Raw genomic sequence first — 19,433 nt, 5'->3', positions numbered from 1 at the left:
TGAAACCTGAAAAGCTCCGAAAAACAGTTGTTTGGAACTCATTTGGTGGCATAGTTTGACCTGAACTGACCTGATTTATCCCTCTGAGTGTGAATACATTTTGCAGTAAAATTATTAATGTGTTTAATCACTAAAGCTGCCCCAAACCCCACTGGGGCTATTATATAAAATGCACTTTAAATGCCACTTGGCCTCTCTATAATCCAAAAGTTACTTTGATTCCTAAACACATCTGGCTCACAGGTCTCAGGTAAAGCATTGTGGACTTACATATATAGTAAAATTCAGTCTGTCCAGGCTACCATGCTTTGTAAGCACTGCTCATTAACCCTTCCAACTGCAATGAGGCACAGAGAGATCAAGGGACATAACTTTCCTCCCAAGGACTTGAAAGCTCCAAAGATAGGCAGGGGCTTCAAGAACCAAAATCTGAAAGCAGGCCTGCTGCCCAGCAGCCTCTGTCCTGTTGGGGCCACTGTAACAAAATACCATAAAGCAGTGGTTTATAAACAACAGAAATTGGCCTGGCATGGTGACTTACACCTGTAATCTCAGCACTTTGGGAGGCCAGGGCAGGAGGACTGCTTGAGTCCAGGAGTTCAAGACCAGCCTGAGCAAGATGGTGAGACCCCCGTCTCCACAAAAAAAAAAAAAATGAAAAATTAGTCAGGTGTGGTAGCACACACCTGTAGTCCCAACTACTACTTTGGAGGCTGAGGTGGGAGGATTCCTTGAGCCCAGGAGTTCAAGGATGCAGTGAGCTGTGATTGTGCCACTGCACTCCAGTCCAGCCTGAGCAGCAGAGTGAGACCCTGTCTCAAAAAAGAAAAACAAACAAATTTATTTCTCACAATTCTGGAGGCTGGGAAGTCCAAGGTCAAGGCACTAGTGCATTTGGTGTCAGGTGAGGGCCTGCTTGCGGAACGGCTGTCTTTTTGCTGTGTCCTCATATGGTAGAAGCAGCCTCTTTCTTTCTTTTTTTTTTTTTTTTTTTTTTTTTTTCCTGAGACAGAGTCTCACTCTGTCACCCAGGCTGGAGTGCAGTGGTACAATCTTGGCTCACTGCAACCTCCACCTCCCAGGTTCAAGAGATTCTCCTGCCTCAGCCTCCTGTGTAGCTGGGACTACAAGTGCACACCACCACGCCCAGCTAATTTTTGTATTTTTAGTAGAGACGGGGTTTCACTATGTTGGCCAGGATGGCCTCGATCTCCTGACCTCGTGATCCACCTGCCTTGGCCTCCCAAAGTGCTGGGATTGCAGGCGTGAGCCACCACACCCAGCCAGAAGCAGCCTCTTTCATGAGGGCACTGATCCCATTCACGAAGCCTCCACCCTCATGACTTAATTACCTCCTGAAGGCCCCACCTCCTACTACCATCATAATACCTCCTAATCCTAGTCCTAATCATCAATACCTCCTAATCCTAGCCCTAACCCTTGAGGGTTAGGATTTCTACATAAGAATTTCAGGTGGACACATTCAGACCCTGTCACCCTCCTACAACCCAGTAAGTGGGCTTACAGTGGACACCCATCCTCATAAGTTAGCTTTCTAAAACCCATGCCAGCAAAATCCGTAAGTCTTGGAGGTTTGTGGGCCCAATTCAGGCAGCACCCTCTTCCCAATCCTGGAGACACTGGCCAGGCCAGGTTTTCCTTCACTCTTATGCCCCTACAGCTACATTGCCTAATTGTGTGCCTCTGGGTGAGTCACATAAGCTGAGTACCCGCCTTCTCATTCATAATGTTGTGAGCAGAGGAAACACTTCTTACCTCAGAGCTGAGCTGGGCATGAGTAGATGCTCAGTAAGTGGTGCACAGGGTTGGTCCCTATGGTGGAGGCCCCCTAACACCGCCCAACCCCCCTCCGTGTTCTCACAGCTCCATGCACTGAGCACGGGCATGAAGGCCATGATGTCAGAATTCTGCACCCAGGGAGCTGAGATGTGCCGCAGGGCCTGTGGCGGACATGGCTACTCAAAGCTGAGTGGCCTGCCATCACTGGTCACCAAATTGTTGGCCTCCTGCACCTATGAGGGTGAGAACACAGTGCTCTACCTGCAGGTGGCCAGGTAAGGTCCAGGCTGACCCAGGCCTTTGCCCAAGTCCTTGGGGACCCACCAAGCTTCTGTTGAGTGGAGGGTTCCGTCTGAGGCCCATGAAAAGAGCAGGCTTTGCGAAGTGCTATTTGGGAGCTGTCCAATTCCCCAATATGACTAACCTATCCACTTCTAGGCCACCATCCTCTCTCACCTCCACCACAGCCTCAGACCCCTCCCTGGTCTCTTGCTTCTATCCTGTCCTGCTTCTCCACAGGCAGCCGGAGGGATCTTTTCAGAGCCTAGGGAGGATCACATCTTTCTCTGGTTTGAAATTCTTCAACGGCTTCCCAGTGCTCGTAGGAAAATGACATATTCTATGCTGTGGCCTGCAAGGTCCATGTGACCTGACCCCTGCCTCCCCATCCATCCTGTTCTCACTACCTCCTGCCTCTGCTCACTTCTTCTTTTTTTTTTTTTTTTTTTTTTTTGAGATGGAGTCTCACTCTGTCACCTAGGCTGGAGTGCAGTGGTGCAATCTCGGCTCACTGCAACCTCTGCCCGCCGGGTTCAAGCAATTCTCCTGCCTTAGCCTCCACAGTAGCTGGGATTACACACCACCATGCTCATCTCATTTTTGTATTTTTAGTAGAGATAGGGTTTCACCATGTTGGCCAGGCTGCTCTCCAACTCCTGACCTCAGGTGATCCACCTGCCTTAGCCTCCCAAAGTGCTGGGATTACAGGCACAAGCCACCGCACCTAGCCACCTCTGCTCACTTCTGCCGGCCACACACTTCTTTCTGTCCAGGAGGCCTTTGCATTTGATCCCCTCCCACCCAACATGGCCTTCTTTCCTTTGGAGCAGTTTCACAATCTATCACTGTCTCATTTTTTTGTTCACCTTTTTAGCTCTACTCTCCAACTAGATTAGGAGCTCCCTGAGGGCAGGGACTACCCCTACCTTGCTCGCTTTAGCATCGCCTAGGCTTGGTGCAGAGCCTGCACACAGAGGCTCCAAGCAATGGCCAAGTCAGCTTCCTCCACGCAGGTGATTTCTTTTTATCCCTCTTAGGTCTGTGGGCCCTGGAGGCCGACAGAGCCTCATCCTCACCTATTCTCAGGTGACCAAACAGGGCAAATGCTTCCCTATGCAAGGAGAAAGAAGTTCACTGGCAAATATGAAAAACAACATTTATTATATTTTTAAAAATATATAACATTCCTTGGTTTTTTTCCAAATTAGAAAAGGAAGACAATAGCACATATTATGTACTCTGCACTGTGCCAAGCACTCTACAAATATTATCTCATTCCATTTCACAAACCCTCAATCAGATGAGAACTGTCCTCCCCACCTAGAGCTAGAGAAACCGAGACTTGGGAGGTGAAGCTTCTTTCATCACACAGGTCCCAGCGAGGCTGTATGGGAATCCAGGGCTGTCTAAGCCCAGAACCTGTAACCACTGGATTATCCTAAAGCAGCAGTTGAGAGTCACCTATAATCCTCCTACTCCTGTTAGCGTTCTTGCCTCTATCCTTCTTTTTTCAGCTAAGAAAATTTAATTTCCACCCAGTCACTGTACAAGTCATTATAAATCCCAAAATCGCAGTGTTCTGATGGAAAATTCTGTTTGCTCAGATCACAGAAGGGTTTATGTTCAGGATCAGAGAGTGTCTGGCCCAGCTCCACAGGTCCCGGGGTATGCCTGACTGAGGGCCTCGAGGCAGGATGGCCCAAGGGGGAACCCTCAGGAGGGAGGCCAGGCAGAGGCCTGGTGACCTGGCTCTCCCACGGGAAGGCTGAAACCTAGCATGAGCTTGCCTGTCTCTGGGAGTGAGGGGTGCTGGGCTGTCTCACAGAGTCTCTGCCCTCTCACCTGCCTCCTCTTCCACCCCCCAGGTTCCTGGTGAAGAGCTACCTGCAGACTCAGATGTCCCCTGGCTCCACGCCACAGAGATCTCTCCCTCCATCTGTCGCATATCTCACCGCACCTGACCTGGCCAGGTGTCCAGCCCAGAGGGCAGCCGACTTCCTCTGCCCGGAGCTCTACACCACAGCCTGGGCACATGTGGCAGTAAGGTAAGCCAGTGCTGAGAAATCAGCCATCCCACCTGGGCACAGGCTCCATGCCACACTAGGGCCTTTGGATTGGTTGGGTGGACATTCGTGGATTCAGTTCTAAAAACCACCCCATGCCTAGCCTCCCCGGTCCTCTTAGTTCCTGCCACCATGGGCAGAGAGAGGGGATGTCCCCCCCATCAGCCATGGACCCCCGTCACTTCCCCATCCTGGTCACAGTAGTAGAAGGACATCACACCTCTGGCCAGTGAGATATTTTTAAAATCTCTAGGGTCCTATGGTGATTTGCAATACAACGAATGTACCCATATGTAAATACTATAAATGTATTGATATGCAAATACCAATAAATAAAGCAATACTCACTCATATGTTTGAAATATCCCATAATCTAAAAATAATTTTTGAAAATATGACTACACCACGGGATAGAATTGATTTATTTCCAGGGTCTAGTAGGCTCCAGGGAACATGGACAAAACCAAGGACTCATCCATTCTGTCATTCAACAAATATTGTTCAGTACCTACTATGTGTTAGGAATGAACAAATATGCCAGGGGCTGGGAATAGAGAGGTCCTGACCAAACACACATACCACCATGGAAAAGATGGAGGTTTAACTACCTAAAAAGAAAACCTTCTGAACCCTGCCCCCAAATTAAAACACAAAAAACAGGCTGGGCATGGTGGCTGACACCAGTAATTTCAGCACTTTGGGAGGTAGAGGTGGGCGGATTGCTTGAGCTCAGGAGTTTGAGACCAGCTTCGGCAACATGGTGAAACCCCACCTCTACCAAAAATACAAAAAATTTTAATAAAAAAATAAAAAGGAAACACCAAAAACAAACTGGAAAAACATATTTTCAGTATATAATAAGAGGCCTTATATCCCAACCTGTGGTCCCAGGGATGGTTAATAGTTATTTCAAGATCACAAGCAACTTGGAACATTCATTTATTTATTCCAAAAATATTTATTAACTGCCTATAATATGGCAGGCACTGTTCTAGGCATTAGGGACCTATCAGTAAATAGGCCTGATAAACACCCCAGAACTCATAGAGCTAACATTTCAATTGGGAGATTTGAAGAGGGGAAAATAAGGCTGCTCGAGGTGATTAAAGTGTCATGGTATTTCTCCTTGCTTGAAATTCAATGTGACATCTGCTTATCTATTCCCTGACAAAGCAAAAAACATATTGCCTAATAAACAGTTTGCTTTACACACAAATTCTAAGGGTCATGGATGGACGGGCAGGGAATAGAAAATAAGAGGGGATTAAAGGTTAATAAAATGGCAAATGACTAATTTAGTGGTTTGCAGGACAAAGGTTGGTTTTCTCTTTTTGTTTTAAGGTCCCTTGGGTAGAACCTGCAGCAGGCTAGGTGAGCGACGGGCCTCTCTAGCCTTTACAGAAAAACCATTCTCCTTGCTCAGGCCATAGGACTTCAGTCAACAAAAAGGCCTGAACATACTGGTGTGAGGCTGGAATCTGCATTGGAAATAGGGGACAGCTCCTGGCCTGTGGCCCTGAGGCTTTATAACATGGCAATTAACAACAAGTCAAAATCCTGGCTCCACTCCTTACTAGCTGTGTGACCCTGGACAAATTAGTTAACCTCTCTGGGACTCAGTTTTCCCCATTGCAAACTGGGGGGTGCCTGCCCTTAAAAGAGTTAAAAAGATGATAAATATCAATCATTTAGCTTTATGGCACATAAGTGGTCAATAAACAGGCATTATTTCTACTTCTGAGGGACCACAGGAAGCCCATCAGTTGTCTTTTCCACTCAGTCAGGAAGCTGAACCTTTTTTGCTTTGGCCTTCAGGCTCATAAAGGACTCAGTGCAGCATTTACAGACCCTGACGCAATCCGGAGCTGACCAGCACGAGGCTTGGAACCAGACCACTGTCATACACCTCCAGGCTGCTAAGGTGAGCGCCTGCCAGCTGAAGCTGAAAGGGATCCATTTTGCTTCCCAGGCAGGCTACCCTGCTGGGAAAATCCGGGCTCTGCCATTATTCCCCAACTCTGCTTCAGTGGCGGCTGCCCTCATTTCACTTCCAAGGCTTTAGTCCAGGGTATTTTAATTAAAGGACTTAACTCCAAAGCAATCTTGCTGGCAGCTCTTAGGGGAAAAGGTAATGAGGCAGTGTTATTGGATTTGCTTCAGGTTGTTCAAATATTTCCTCCCAGATAGAAAAGCAGGTCAAGTCTCCCCTTAGCCCCACAGGCAATCCTTGGATGTCTGATTCCATTTCCACTCGTTTTGTGTTTCTGCATAATTCACAGTCGGTCGGCAAATATTTGAGCACCCACTCTGCCCTGGGCACTGACCTGGGTGCTCAACAGTGAAGCCACTGCCCATGCACGGCTACAATCAAGGAAGCACCATGACAGGGAAATACAGGCTGCTATGGAATCCCAGAGCAGGTACACTTCTGCCCACCTGGAGGAGTCAGAAAGGCTTCCCAAAAGAAGTGGCATATCGGCTAAGACTTCAAGGATAAGCTGAAATTAGCCAGCTAAAGGGTGGGGTGGCAGATTTGGAGAGAAAAGTTTCCAGGCAAAGGGAGCTGCGCGTGCAAAAGGAGGCAGCAAGAAGGATCCTGGTGTGCTTGGGAGGAAGTGCAAATCTCCCAAGGAGGACCTAAGGAGAAGGACTGAGACAAGGGGAGAAGGAGAGACAGGCAAGGCCTCTGACCTTTTGCACCACTGTGAAAAGTTGGGGTTTTGTTTTCATTGCAATGCCTTTGCTGAGTTTGTTTGGAGGTGGGGTAAAGTGATCAGTTTCATTCTAGAAGAATCATGCAGGTTGCCCGGGATGGAATGAAAGGGAGCAAGTTAGAAAGGAGCAAGTCTGAACCGGGAGTGAGGGTGGTCCTGACCATGAGCATGGCAGAAAGCCTGGAGACAAGTGAGTAGATCAGAGATGCTAAAGAGGAAGAAGGCAGGGACAGGCCTCAGAGTGCTGGGGTGGGAAAGAGGTAAGAACAACTCATGAGTTCTAGCTTAGGCAGCTGGGACTCTGGCACTGCCAATAACTGGAAAACTAAAGTGATCACGCCAATCCTCAGGCCTCAGACCCAGAAAATGGCAGCCTTGGAACAGGAGAGCCCTGAAGGGCTGCAGAGGCCCTTGTGGGACAGGGCTGGTCAGGCAGGCTGGACGTTGAGCACCACCATGTGACCCACCACCTCCACCACACCACATGTGATGGGATTACCTCTGCAGCCCTCAGTTCTGCTCAGCCTACAGCAGGGGCACCCCCTGCTGTGCTAACTGTCCTGTCAACACAGAGGGTGAGCCAAGGCTTCCTGCTTTCACTGGATCACCAAAACAGGAACCACAGCCACCCATTACCCACTCATTCATTTTCCAAACCTATGGCCTGCCTTCAAATGGACCAGGGTTACTTCATTTAATCCACACAGCCCTGGGAGGGAGACTGACATTATTTCCACTTCAAGGGTGAGGAAAGAGAACTCAGGAGTTAGGTCCCAGAGGTAGGAAATAGCTGAGTCCAGATGCTTTCCCTTCCCACACCACTGAGGGTGTGATGAGTGACTGAGGTGAGCAACAAATTCTGGGGGGATGGAGGGTGACAGCCAGCCAGCCTGCGGGGGAAGAACACGTCCCTCACAGCTTCCTGGGGAGGTGGTGCCCCAGCTGAGTCTCCAAGGTCATAATGGATAGGGCTTTCTGTACTCTCTGTGCTTTGTGGGGTTATTTAGTCTACAGAAAGCTTCAGCACCCAACTGGGCCCCATCTGTAAACCATAAATGTGCAGGTAGAGATAACTGCAACTTGAGGGAAGGGGGGATGATACTGACAGAAGAGTAGACAAGGGGGAGCCACGGGCTAAATTCTGGTCCCAGCTCTGTGTGACCTCAAGCAGCCCCTTCCCTCTCTGGGCTTTAACTTCCCTGTCTGTAGACAAAGGGGCATGGAAGAGCCCTTTAGGCTCTGTCAGGCTGTGGTCCTATAATTCAGACTCTGACCAGAAGAGATGTCAGTCTCCAGGACCATGGGAACAAATGCTGGCCTCATTATAATCCAGCCTCAGTCTCCTGTGGCTTTGGCCACATAGGGTTAGGAATACAGCCCTGGTGTGGATCTCACTGCTACCACTTCCTAGCCATGACCTTGGGCAAAAAACTTAATCTTTCAGAGCCTCGGTCTCTTCGTCTGCAAGATAGAGCTAATAACAGTACCTACTTTGTAGGATTCTAATAAAGATTAAATAAGTAAAACTTAGAGAGGCAGCTAGCACCCCCACCCCCAAATTAGACAGGAGGCAAGATTTAAACCAACACACACAATGTAAATAATGTTCACTGTGCTCAGAGCGTGGGGCCAAGGTTCAGCTCAGCCCTTCCCCAAAGTGTAGAGGTCACCTCTGTCTCTGATCCTCATCCTGCTTTTTAAGGCCCAGGCCTTTGGGCAGCTCTCCATCACTCCACTCCTCAACTCAGAGCCTTGAGCATTTGAGGATGTGGCTCTCAGATTAGGACAGGAAAAGGAGTGCGGGTCCGCAGTTCTGCCAAGCTGGACCCAGTCTGAGCAACAAAGGCTACTGGAGCCAGCAGAGGCAACACAGCACATCTGCTCACCTTCCACAGCCAAATGCTGCAAGCCCAGCATGGCTGTGAGCACACCATGTCTGAATGGCAAAGTGGAGTTGTCAGCACCCGTGTGAGGGCCCCCTAGGAAACACAAGTTCTTTCCAAGTGAGAAAGTGGATCGGGTCACTGCCCAGCTGAAGACTCCCGGTCCCACAGAGCAAATTCTGACCATGTTATTCACAGCCCTTCACTGACCTGGGCCCCAGGTATGAGTCAACCCTAACCTCCATGGTTCCCCATCATCACCTCATTATACCACAACACTTCAGCCTCATTAAATTGCCTGCAGCTTCCTGAAAGTACAGCCTTTTGCACATAAAGCTCCCCCTGCCTGGAATGACCTTTCCCCCAACTCATGTCCGCCTGGGTGAACTCCTTTGAACCCCCAAGGCACTCTTTTTTTTTTTAAGATAGAGTCTCACTCCATCACCCAGGCTGGAGTGCAGTGGCACGGTCTCAGCTCACTGCAACCTCCACCTCCCAGGTTCAAGCAATTCTTGTGCCTCAGCCTTCCGAGTAGCCAGAATTACAGGTGTGCACCACCACACCTGGCTAATTTTTGTATTTTTTTGTAGAGACAGGGTTTTGCCATGTTGGCCAGGCTGGTCTCGAACTCCTGACCTCAAGTGGTCCGCCCACCTCAGCTTCCCAAAGTGCTGGGATATAGGTGTGAGCCACCGCTCCCAGCCGAACCCCCAAAACACTCTAAGTCTTGCTACTGAAAATCACTACAGCAGCATGGGCATCACAGGGGACCTTGTTGGAAATGCACAGTCTCAGGCCCTGCCCTGGAATCTGCATTTTGACAAGATCCCCAGGTGATCTATATGCACATAAAAAACTGAGAGGCAGGGCGGGGTCCAGAGGCTCACGCCTGTAATCCCAGCACTTTGGGAAGCCAAGCAAGGAGGATCACTTGAGCTCAGGAGTTCGAGACCAGTGTAGGCAACATAGCAAGACCCTCGTCTCTACTAAAAATACAAAAAAAAAAAAAAAAGCCGGGCATGGTGGTGTGTGCCTGTGGTCCCAACTACTCAGGAGGCTGAGGTGGGAGAATCACTTGAGCCCAGTGGGACAGAGGTTGCAGCAAGGCAAGATTGCAACACTGCTCTTCAGCCTGGGTGACAGAGTGAGATTCTATCTCAGAAAAAACAATTAAGAAGCACTGCTTTATACTTTCTCTCCTCCTTGCTCTCCCTTATAGAACTCATATATCCTACCTGACAAAATAATTGTGTGTGCTTGTCTTGACGAGATGCGGATTGTTCAAAATATGTTACAACCAGTAGGACAAGGCACCAACCAATCAAAATGGACTTCAGCCCTAGGGGAAGCAAGGTCCTGAAGGCCTCCTGCTGGGTCAAACATTAATCCTTTAGTTGCTGGGCTGTGGAGAGAAGGAGGGGGTCTTCGGGAAGGAGTCCATCTGGCAGGAGGGGCTCTCACAGGGTTGACGGCAGTGGACAGTTGCCAGCTGGTATTAAAGTATTATTTTAACAACTGCCACAGCCAGACCATTACATATGGGCTAAATAACAGCACTGCTTACCTTAAGGAGTTTATACTCTAGCTGGAATAAATTTCATATATATCTTGAAACTTTCTCACCCCATGGTGCACACATGTGCACGCACACACACACACCACTGACTTGAACACAGCAGACAACAAATAGCTATTTTCTTTTTTTTTTGTTTGTTTTGTTTTTTTTGTTTTTGAAATGGAGTTTTGCTCTTATTGCCCAGGCTGGAGTGCAATGGCATGATTTTGGTTCACTGCAACCTCCGCCTCCTGGGTTCAAATGATTCTCCTGCCTCAGCCTCCCAAGTAGCTGGGATTACAGGTATGCACCACCATGCCTGGCTAATTTTTGCATTTTTAGTAGAGACAGGGTTTCACCATGTTGGTCAGACTGCTCTCAAACTCCTGACCTCAGGTGATCCACCCACCTTGGCCTCCCAAAGTGCTGGGATTACAGGCGTGAGCCACCACGCCCAGCCTTAAAATAGCTAATTTCTTAAGAACAGTGGTGCTGTCCTCCACCTTCCCCAGGCCAGCCTCCAATATGCCTGTATTCTTTCCTTCCACTTTCCAACCTACTTGAAACCGCTCCAAGCAAAAGAAAACAAGGGCCATGTTTCAAAGCCCACCAGTCCCCCCCGTCCCCGCCCCCCCCCCCACACACACACATATACACAACATCAAAACGCCTTGATCAGACCCAGAGTGAGCTAGGAGAAAAGGCAGCTGCTCATCAGCCTGCTGGGAAGCACATCATGCCTCAAGTTTATTCCAGCCATCTTGCCACGCTTCCAGGGTGACTTCTGGAGTAGAAAACCAGAAATCAGGAGAACATATCTTTGTGTCTTTGTAGGCGCACTGCTACTATGTCACTGTGAAGGGTTTTACAGAAGCTCTGGAGAAACTAGAAAATGAACCAGCGATTCAGCAGGTGCTCAAGCGCCTCTGTGACCTCCATGCCATACACGGAATCTTGACTAACTCGGGTGACTTTCTCCATGACGCCTTCCTGTCTGGTGCCCAAGTGGACATGGCAAGAACAGCCTACCTGGACCTGCTCCACCTGATCCGGTGAGTGGCAGAGACTTCAAACCATGTTAGCCTTCAGAGAATAACCCTACCCCTTGTTCACAGGTCACTTCCAACTCCAAAACCTTGCTAATGGGCAGAGCAGCAACAGCCCTGGAGAGGTCTACACCCTATTATCATTACACCAGCATAAAGCATTATGAATTAATGAAAGAAAAAAATGGGAAAAAATGGGAAAAATACTGAAGAATAAATGAGCTACCTCAGTTGAACTCTTTACATTGTCAAGGAAATAGGAATAGTATCTAAGGAAAATCAACAAAATGAAGCATGCTACATATGAATGATATGTGCTAATGTGCTAATAATAGTCTCAACCATAGCTAACTCTTTTTTCTTTTCTTTTTTTTTTAGACAGGGACTGGCTCTGTCACCCAGGCTAAAGTGCAGTAGTACAATCTTGTCTCACTGCAACCTCTGCCTCCGGGTTCAAGTGATTCTCCTGCTTCAGCCTCCCAAGTAGCTGGGATTATAGGTGCCCACCCCAATGCCCAGCTAATTTTTGTATTTTTAGTAGAGATGGGGTTTCACCATGTTGACCAGGCTGGTCTCCAACTCCTGACCTCAAGTGATCCACCTGCCTCGGCCTCCCAAAGTGCTGGGATTACAAGTGTGAACCAACGTGCCCAGGCATAGCCAACCTTTAAAGAGCACTTATGTGACAGGCCCTGTGCCAAAGGCTTTTACATACATCTCATTTAATCCTTACAGCCCTTTGAAATGGGTACTATTAATCTCCTCATTTTATTGGAAAGGAAATTCAGGCTGATGGGAGTTGCCCAGTGTCACACAATCAGCCAGAGGAGGGGCTGGGTATAATCTCAGGTCTGGCCCCTGGGCATGAGCTCTTAACCTGTATGTTAAGGTTAAGGTTGAGGTATTATATACTTTGAACACATCCTTGTCTTTGTTGAATGTGCTTAAGCAAATTCTTACCAAGTTTAGTAAACTTACCTTAATCTTCCCTCAGCTTCAAGATGAAAAATTTTTTTTAACTCTGTAATTCATATATTGATTTATAAAATAATAACACAAAGTTTTTTAATGCAGCATTAATGCAGTGCCATGTATGGTCAATGAAATACTAATGCTTTCACACTATTATTCTATAATCTAAACGATTGCTTTAAAAACATATCAAAACCAAAGCCCAACCTGATCAGAGTCCTAGAAAAAATAGAAATAAAAACAATAAAGAAAAAAAAAAGCCTGGGCAACATGGCAAAACCCCACCTCTACAAAAAATGAATCAGGCACACACCTGTAGTCTCAGCTACTCGGGAGGCTGAGGTAGGAGGATTGATTGATCCCAGGAGGTTGAGGTTGCAGTAAGCTATGATCGCACCACTGCACTCCAGCCTGGGCAACAAAGTGAGACCTTGTCTCAAAAAAAGGAAAGAAAAGAAAACATTGCAAATTATTTACCATTGTCCATAAGATTAAAAAAAATTGACTAATTTGAGAATATAATCTTTTTGAGACCTCACTGGGCAGAAAATATGATACCTATTGCATGGGGTTAGAGGCAACTCCTAGAATCTCCAACAATTCTCATATCAACAAGACTAATAAAAAGAAAAAAAGAGGCTGGGAGCAGTGGCTCACACCTGTAATCCCAGCACTTTGGGAGGCCAAGGTGGGAGGATCACTTGAGGCAAAGAGTTTAAGACTAGCTTGGGCAACATAGTGAGACCCTGTCTCTAAAAGATTTGTAATTTTTTAAAAATATGATTTTTAAGACAGGTTTTTAAAAAATTAGACCAAATTCCTTTTATTTCTCACAATATGCAATATGTTACATGCCCTTTATGACTACTCATAGCATGTAACAGATAGCTGGTGGTCAAAAAAATGTTTGTTCAGGCCAGGCGCGGTGGCTAATACCTGTAATCCCAGCACTTTGGGAGGCCAAGGTGGGTGGATCACCTGAGGTCAGGAGTTCGAGGCCAGCCTGGCCAACATGGTGAAACCCGGTCTCTACTAAAAATACAAAAATTAGCTGGGTATGGTGGCACATGCCTGTAATCCCACTTACTTGGGAGGCTGAGGCAGAATCGCTTGAACCCGGGAGGCAGAGGCTGCCGTGAGCCAAGATCGTACCACTGCACTCCAGCCTTGGCGACAAGAGTGAGACTCCATCTCAAGAAAAAAAAAAAAAAGTTTGTTCAGTTAAATCATCAAAAACTGTCAAAAATACATTTGACACAATTATGTCCCAGGTATAAAACCTTCCCTAATACAGGGAATCCAGCAGTGAAAACTATTAAGAGCATAATTAAGTACTGCACAGTTCAAGCCCAAGGGTGTCCATCTTTTTGAAACTGTCAGAATTTAAAAGCACTTGAAAATAATGTTCTAGCCCCGGTTGTCAGTGATGATAAAATACAAAAGATTACCTTAACACCCTATAAGCATGTTTTTTAAATTTGCAAACAGCATTTCTAAGTGCTTGCCTTGGCTCCAGAAACTTACAATTCAAGACAAGACAGACAGCCCAGATGCAATCTGCCAACTTACTCATGCGTCAAACCCAGAAATTGATTTACTTCCATGATGGTTCCTAAGTAGCCTTACTACTGCAGGGTAATCAGGCACATAACAGATTCTATGCATATCACTGTTTGGTGTCACAGTTCCCTGCCTTGATTAGTCACTATCTCCCTAAGATTTCTGAGATGAAAACTGAAGGGCGGCATAGTATGCTATGGATGCCAAGAACAAGCTTTCTGTAATGTTAACTGACCCAAACAGTTTTTAGTTGTTTAAGCGGTCATAAAACCTCAGCTGGGGGGACTTCCAGGTAAAGATGACAGATTAAACATATGCATTTACTTCTGTTCTTTCCTGAAACCCTACTAAAACATCAGTGAATGGACTGAAATTTTTTAAAAGGCATAAACCCACAAAGAGAAAGAGATGTTGTCTCTATGTTGTCTGGGCTGCTCTTGAACTCCTGGGCTCAAGGGATCCTCCTACCTCAGCCTCCCAAAGTGCTGGGATTACATGCATGAGCTAACACACCTAGCCTCTGTGAGTAATTTTAAGACTTTCCTTGACTCTGCCCTGGCAGAAGGGTAAATAGAGGATCTGTGGACTAGGGAGCATCAGGTATAGTTGATAATAAGGCTACCCTTCAGAAAACAGGGTTCTTTATAGGCCAAATGCTGACACCTCCCTCCCCCAGACCTTTTTTCCCACTGGTTCCTAAAAAACTGGCAGCCAGACTAGTACCCTGCAAGAAGATGGTAAGATGATCCTTCTCTGGAGAATCTGACCAGCCCAAGGAGAAGGAGCTAAAGACACTGACATCAGAGTCCCCCAATGGTCCACCCAATTCACTCCATAGTGAACCCCATATTAGCAAGCATAGCCACAAGTTTGTAATCAGCTAGTTAATGCTTTGCTTTTAGCTATGATCAGACACTCAGGGATCACCAAACACCTGAAGAATGCCCCTAACATAAAAGATGGAGACCAAAACAAGCAAGAACAAGGCAATTCAGAGGACATAAGAGAATCCGCAGGGAGAAGAAAACTTAAAAAAAAAAACAGTGATATCTCAGAGTTAAGAGACGGTATTGCAACCACAAAATAAAAACCTGAATGCCATTATTTAAAACTAATATTCAGAGAACCTTAAAAAAGAGCTCCTTGAAGTTAAAAAATGATAATGGAAATGAAAAACTCAATGTAAGGACTGGAAGATAAAGTTGCAGAAATCTCACAGCAAGAAAGCAAAAAGACAAAAAAAAGGAGGACTTTTAAAAAGTAAGAGGACCAATCTTAGCTGTCATCATCTGAAGAACAGGTCTAGAAAGAAGACAGAGAAAACAGAAGGAAGCGAATCATTAATAAAATAATTCAAGAAAACATTCCTCAAATGAAGGATACGAGTTTCAGATGAAAAAGGGTCACAGATGCCTACAGACTAGAGGAGAGGAGACAGGCACACACATGCACAAAATCAGTCACACTGTATACCATGTGAAATGGTAATACCTACCATGAAAGAAAGGATAGCAGGAAGTGGGGGAAAGAATGCTGGGGGTCAGTAGGGAGGAGGGGGAGCTACAATTTTAAGTAGGCCAGAGAAGGCCTCCCTGGGAGGGTGACATTTAAGGAAAGACCTGGGGAGAAGGTAGGGAGAAGCTGTTGTGGCTGCTAGGGAAAGAGCATTACAGGCAGAACATAAGTACAGTCATGCATCACTTAATGACTGGAGGATCCGTTCTGAGAAATGTGTCTTCAGGTGAGTCTGTCATCATGTGAACATCACAGAGTGTACTTACACAAGCCTAAATGGTATAGCCTATTGCTCGTACAGTCACACCTGCAAAGCATGTTGCTGTTCTGAATACTGCAGCCAATTCTAACATCAATCACTAAGCAATAGGAATTTTTCAGCTCTATCATAATGTCATGGGACCGCCATCATATACATGGTCCATCATTGACCAAAACATCATTATGCAGTGCATGACAGTACAAATTTTGGAGACCAGAGTGTGCTTGGCATATCCATCCAGAGAACACAGAAGAGGCCACAGGGGCAGGAATGGCATGACTGCGGTGGAAAATGACGGCAGAGGGCAGAGAGTTAAGGGAGTACAGTAGGGGGTGGGAAGAGACGGTAAGGTAGATCATTGCAAAGACTTAAGAGAATGCGAAGGTTTTGAGCATGGGATAGAATGGGAGGGTTTTGAGCACTGGATAGACACAACCTAAAAGAATCTGATGTGTATTTTTAAAGGCTCGCTCCAGCTGCCATATTAAGAACTAAGAGTGAAAAGCAGGGAGATCAGCTGGATCGCTAATGCAATCATCCAAGTGAGTGATGATAGTGGATTGGAGCAGTGATAGTGCTGGAGGTGGTGGGAATGGTTGAAGTTTGAATATATCTTGAAGGCAGAACAGGATTTGCTGACAGATTAGATGTATGGTGAGAAAGAAGAGAAGAATCAAGGTTTTTGGTCAGAAGGACAGAGCTGCCATTTACCATAAATGCGGAAGACTACAGGAGGCCCAGGTTTGCGCAGGGTGGACAGGAAGGAGTTTGGGTTCAGATATATTACTTTTGAAGAGCCTATCAGAAATCCAAGTACAGATGTTGGTAAGCAGGGGACACTGGAGGAATAAGTTTGGAAGTCATTGGCGTATGGTTGATATTTAAAACCTTGAGAAGAACATCACAAGGAGTGCATGAAGAGAAGAGGTCCAAGTACTCAGTCTTGAGACCCTCGAAAGATAATAAGGAAGTAACCGTGGCAAGAGCTATTTCTGTGGAGTGGTGGGAGTAAAAACATGAACAGATCCAGTTCAGGAGAGAATGTGAAAATTGGAAATCATAAGCATAAACACACATAACACTTTCAGGGAGTTTTGTCCTAAACGGGAGCCAAGGTGATGGAGAAGGAAATAGAGTCAAAAGCTTGTGTTTAAGATGGGAGAAATGACTCTCTGTTTGTATACTGATGGAAATGATCCAGTAGAGAGGGGATTTTTTTTTTCTTGTACCTTTCTTTGAACTTGATCTTGGCCTCCCATCACGCTTTGTGTTTAAGAGCAAGGTCTTTGAGGAGATCCTTGTTGATGACAGTTTGTCCAAGAGGCTATCCACAGAGTACCTTGTGGGCATGAGGTGATTGTAGTTATAAGCTTTTGCAAAAGACTTGATCCTTGACCTCTTGGAGATCTTCTTGCCTATGGCAGCTGTCACTTTGTGAGGATAGCAGTCAATTCCAGCTACCAAAGCATGACTGTAAGAATGGACTGAGGTGCCATCATCAATGTCCTTCATGATAATGGCTTTGCGTCCAGAGTAGCATCCAGCCAGGACCAGCACCACTTTCCCACTTTTTCATGAACTTGCCCATTTTGACAGCAACCAGCCAGGCCTACAGTAAAAAGAAAGAAGGGCATTTCCACTAACTTTTTACCCCTGAGGGGAATTTTGATGTTGTTGGAGAAAGGCAGGAGAATGTTGTTCTCCAGTATGCAAGAGGAAAAGACATCTAGTAGACAAGGAGGGACTGAGGCCTGAGCTGAGAGCCTGAAGAGAGAAGGCATTGTATGTATAAATGCAAGGGTGGGAACTTACACAGATTCTCTTACTGCTTCCACTTCATCAGTGAAATACGATGTAAAGCCATGCAGGCAAAGAGACGGGAAAGGTGGATAGTGTCAATCTGAGGATCAAAGAGATGGTATGAAATAACTACCTAAGAAAAGGAAAGAGTAAATGAACAATGAGTAAATATAGCAATGTAATACGATTGCTGAGCTGCAATCAGGGCCCACTTGAGCCCTTATTACACCAGTTATGATTGTTTTTTCCAGCCATGTATAGCTACAAAGGTGGTGGCACAAAGTGGGTGGAAAACTAAAGACAAAGAGGTATGTGTTTTGCCAAACAGGTATGACAAAGCAAGAAAAATCGTTGAGTGTGTGTGTGTGTGTGTATACATATATATATTTTTTTTTTTGAGCGGGAGTCTTGCTCTGTTGCCCAAGCTGGAGTGCAGCGGCACGATCTCAGCTCACTGCAACCTCTGACTCCCAGGTTCAAGCGATTCTCCCACCTTAGCCTTCCCAGTAGCTGAGACTACAGGCACACACCACCAAACCTGGCTAATTTTTGTATTTTTAGTAGAGACAGGGTTCCGCCATGTTGGCCAGGCTGGTCTCGAACTCCTGACCTCAGCTGATCCATCTGCCTCGGTCTCCCAAATTGCTGGGATTACAGGCGTGAGACATCGCGCCCAGCCTGTTGAATGTATTTTTGAGAGAGTAATAGAACATGGAATTTCAGCTGGATAAGGAATGAAGTGAGACCACAAGGGGGCAGGGGGACATTAAATTGGTGGTAGGGCTCATATGATGTTGGGGATCATCAAGAAAGGATTACATTGGATACAGTATCCCAGTTACCACCAATGCTTTAATGACACACAATCATCATAATGTCAATACTAAATATTGGTCTGGCCAAAATTATAACTATAGTGGGAGGCCCGAAGGCCAGGAGGAAGAAGAATGGGAACAAGGGGAGGTAGGAGTGAAGAGAGGGGGTGATAAATATAAATCTTTACCTTTTGAATGAAGAATCAACAGATAATATCTCAAACTGAACCATCAACAAGCAGCAATATAAACAAGATATTTTGACATTCAGATAAATACTGAAATATCAACTAAAAGATTGAAATTGCCAGCCGGGCATGGTGGCTCATGCTTGTAATCTTAGCACTTTGGGAGGCCGAGGTGGGCAGATCAGCTGAGGTCAGGAATTCGAGACCAACCTGGCCAACATGGTGAAACCCCATCTCTACTAAAAATACAAAAATTAGCCAGGCATGGTGGCGGGCGCCTGTAATCCCAACTACTCGGGAGGTTGAGGCAGGAGAATGGCTTGAGCCCGGGAGGTAGAGGTTGCAGTGAGCCGAGATTGCGCCACTGCACTCCAGCCTGGGCAACTGAGTGAGACTCTGTCTCAAAAAAAAAAAAAAAAAAAAACAGATTGAAATTGCTTCTGAGGAAAAAGAAGTGGAAATCAGACAGGTATATGCTGGTTATTTATTTCCTTATTTATTTTGGGACAGGAGTCTCACTCTGTCGCCCAGGCTGGAGTGCAGTGGCATGATCTCCACTCACTGCAACCTCCACCTCCTGGGTTCAAGTGATTCTCCTGCCTCAGCCTCCCAAGTAGTTGGGACTACAGGCATGTGCCACCATGCCTGGCTAATTTTTTGTATTTTTAGTAGAGACGGGGTTTCACCATGTTAGCCAGGATGGTCTTGATCTCCTGACCTCATGATCCACCTACTTCGGCCTCCCAAAGTGCCAGGATTACAGGCGTGAGCCACCACACATGCCCGGATATGCTGTTTTTTAAACAAGCCTTACGGAACCCTTTGACTCATTATACTATGCACATATAACTGATTAAAAAATAAAAACTAAAAAAAAATGAATTGTTTGAAAAGCGAATAATCATGCAACCTCTAATTAGGTATTGTTATTCACCATCCAAGACTAGTTTGATTCATAAGAGCAATCTAAAATACTTACAA

General features: G+C 46.2%; 1 protein-coding gene across 3 annotated transcripts in view; it reads left to right on the top strand.

Moving 5' to 3' along the window:
• Nucleotides 1–19,433, top strand: part of ACOX2 (acyl-CoA oxidase 2) — a 32,094-nt gene that overhangs the window by 8,754 nt on the left and 3,907 nt on the right. For all 3 annotated transcript variants that reach the window (XM_019024775.4, XM_055383231.2, XM_063703874.1), the window contains 4 exons: nt 1,885–2,075; nt 3,945–4,124; nt 5,958–6,063; nt 11,129–11,346. In XM_019024775.4, coding sequence (XP_018880320.3) covers nt 1,885–2,075; nt 3,945–4,124; nt 5,958–6,063; nt 11,129–11,346 — 695 coding nt within the window. The remainder of the gene's footprint in view (nt 1–1,884; nt 2,076–3,944; nt 4,125–5,957; nt 6,064–11,128; nt 11,347–19,433) is intronic.

This window comes from Gorilla gorilla, chromosome 2 (genome assembly GCF_029281585.2).
Source record: "Gorilla gorilla gorilla isolate KB3781 chromosome 2, NHGRI_mGorGor1-v2.1_pri, whole genome shotgun sequence".
NCBI lineage: Eukaryota > Metazoa > Chordata > Mammalia > Primates > Hominidae > Gorilla > Gorilla gorilla.
This window is presented reverse-complemented; position numbering and strand designations above follow the sequence as displayed.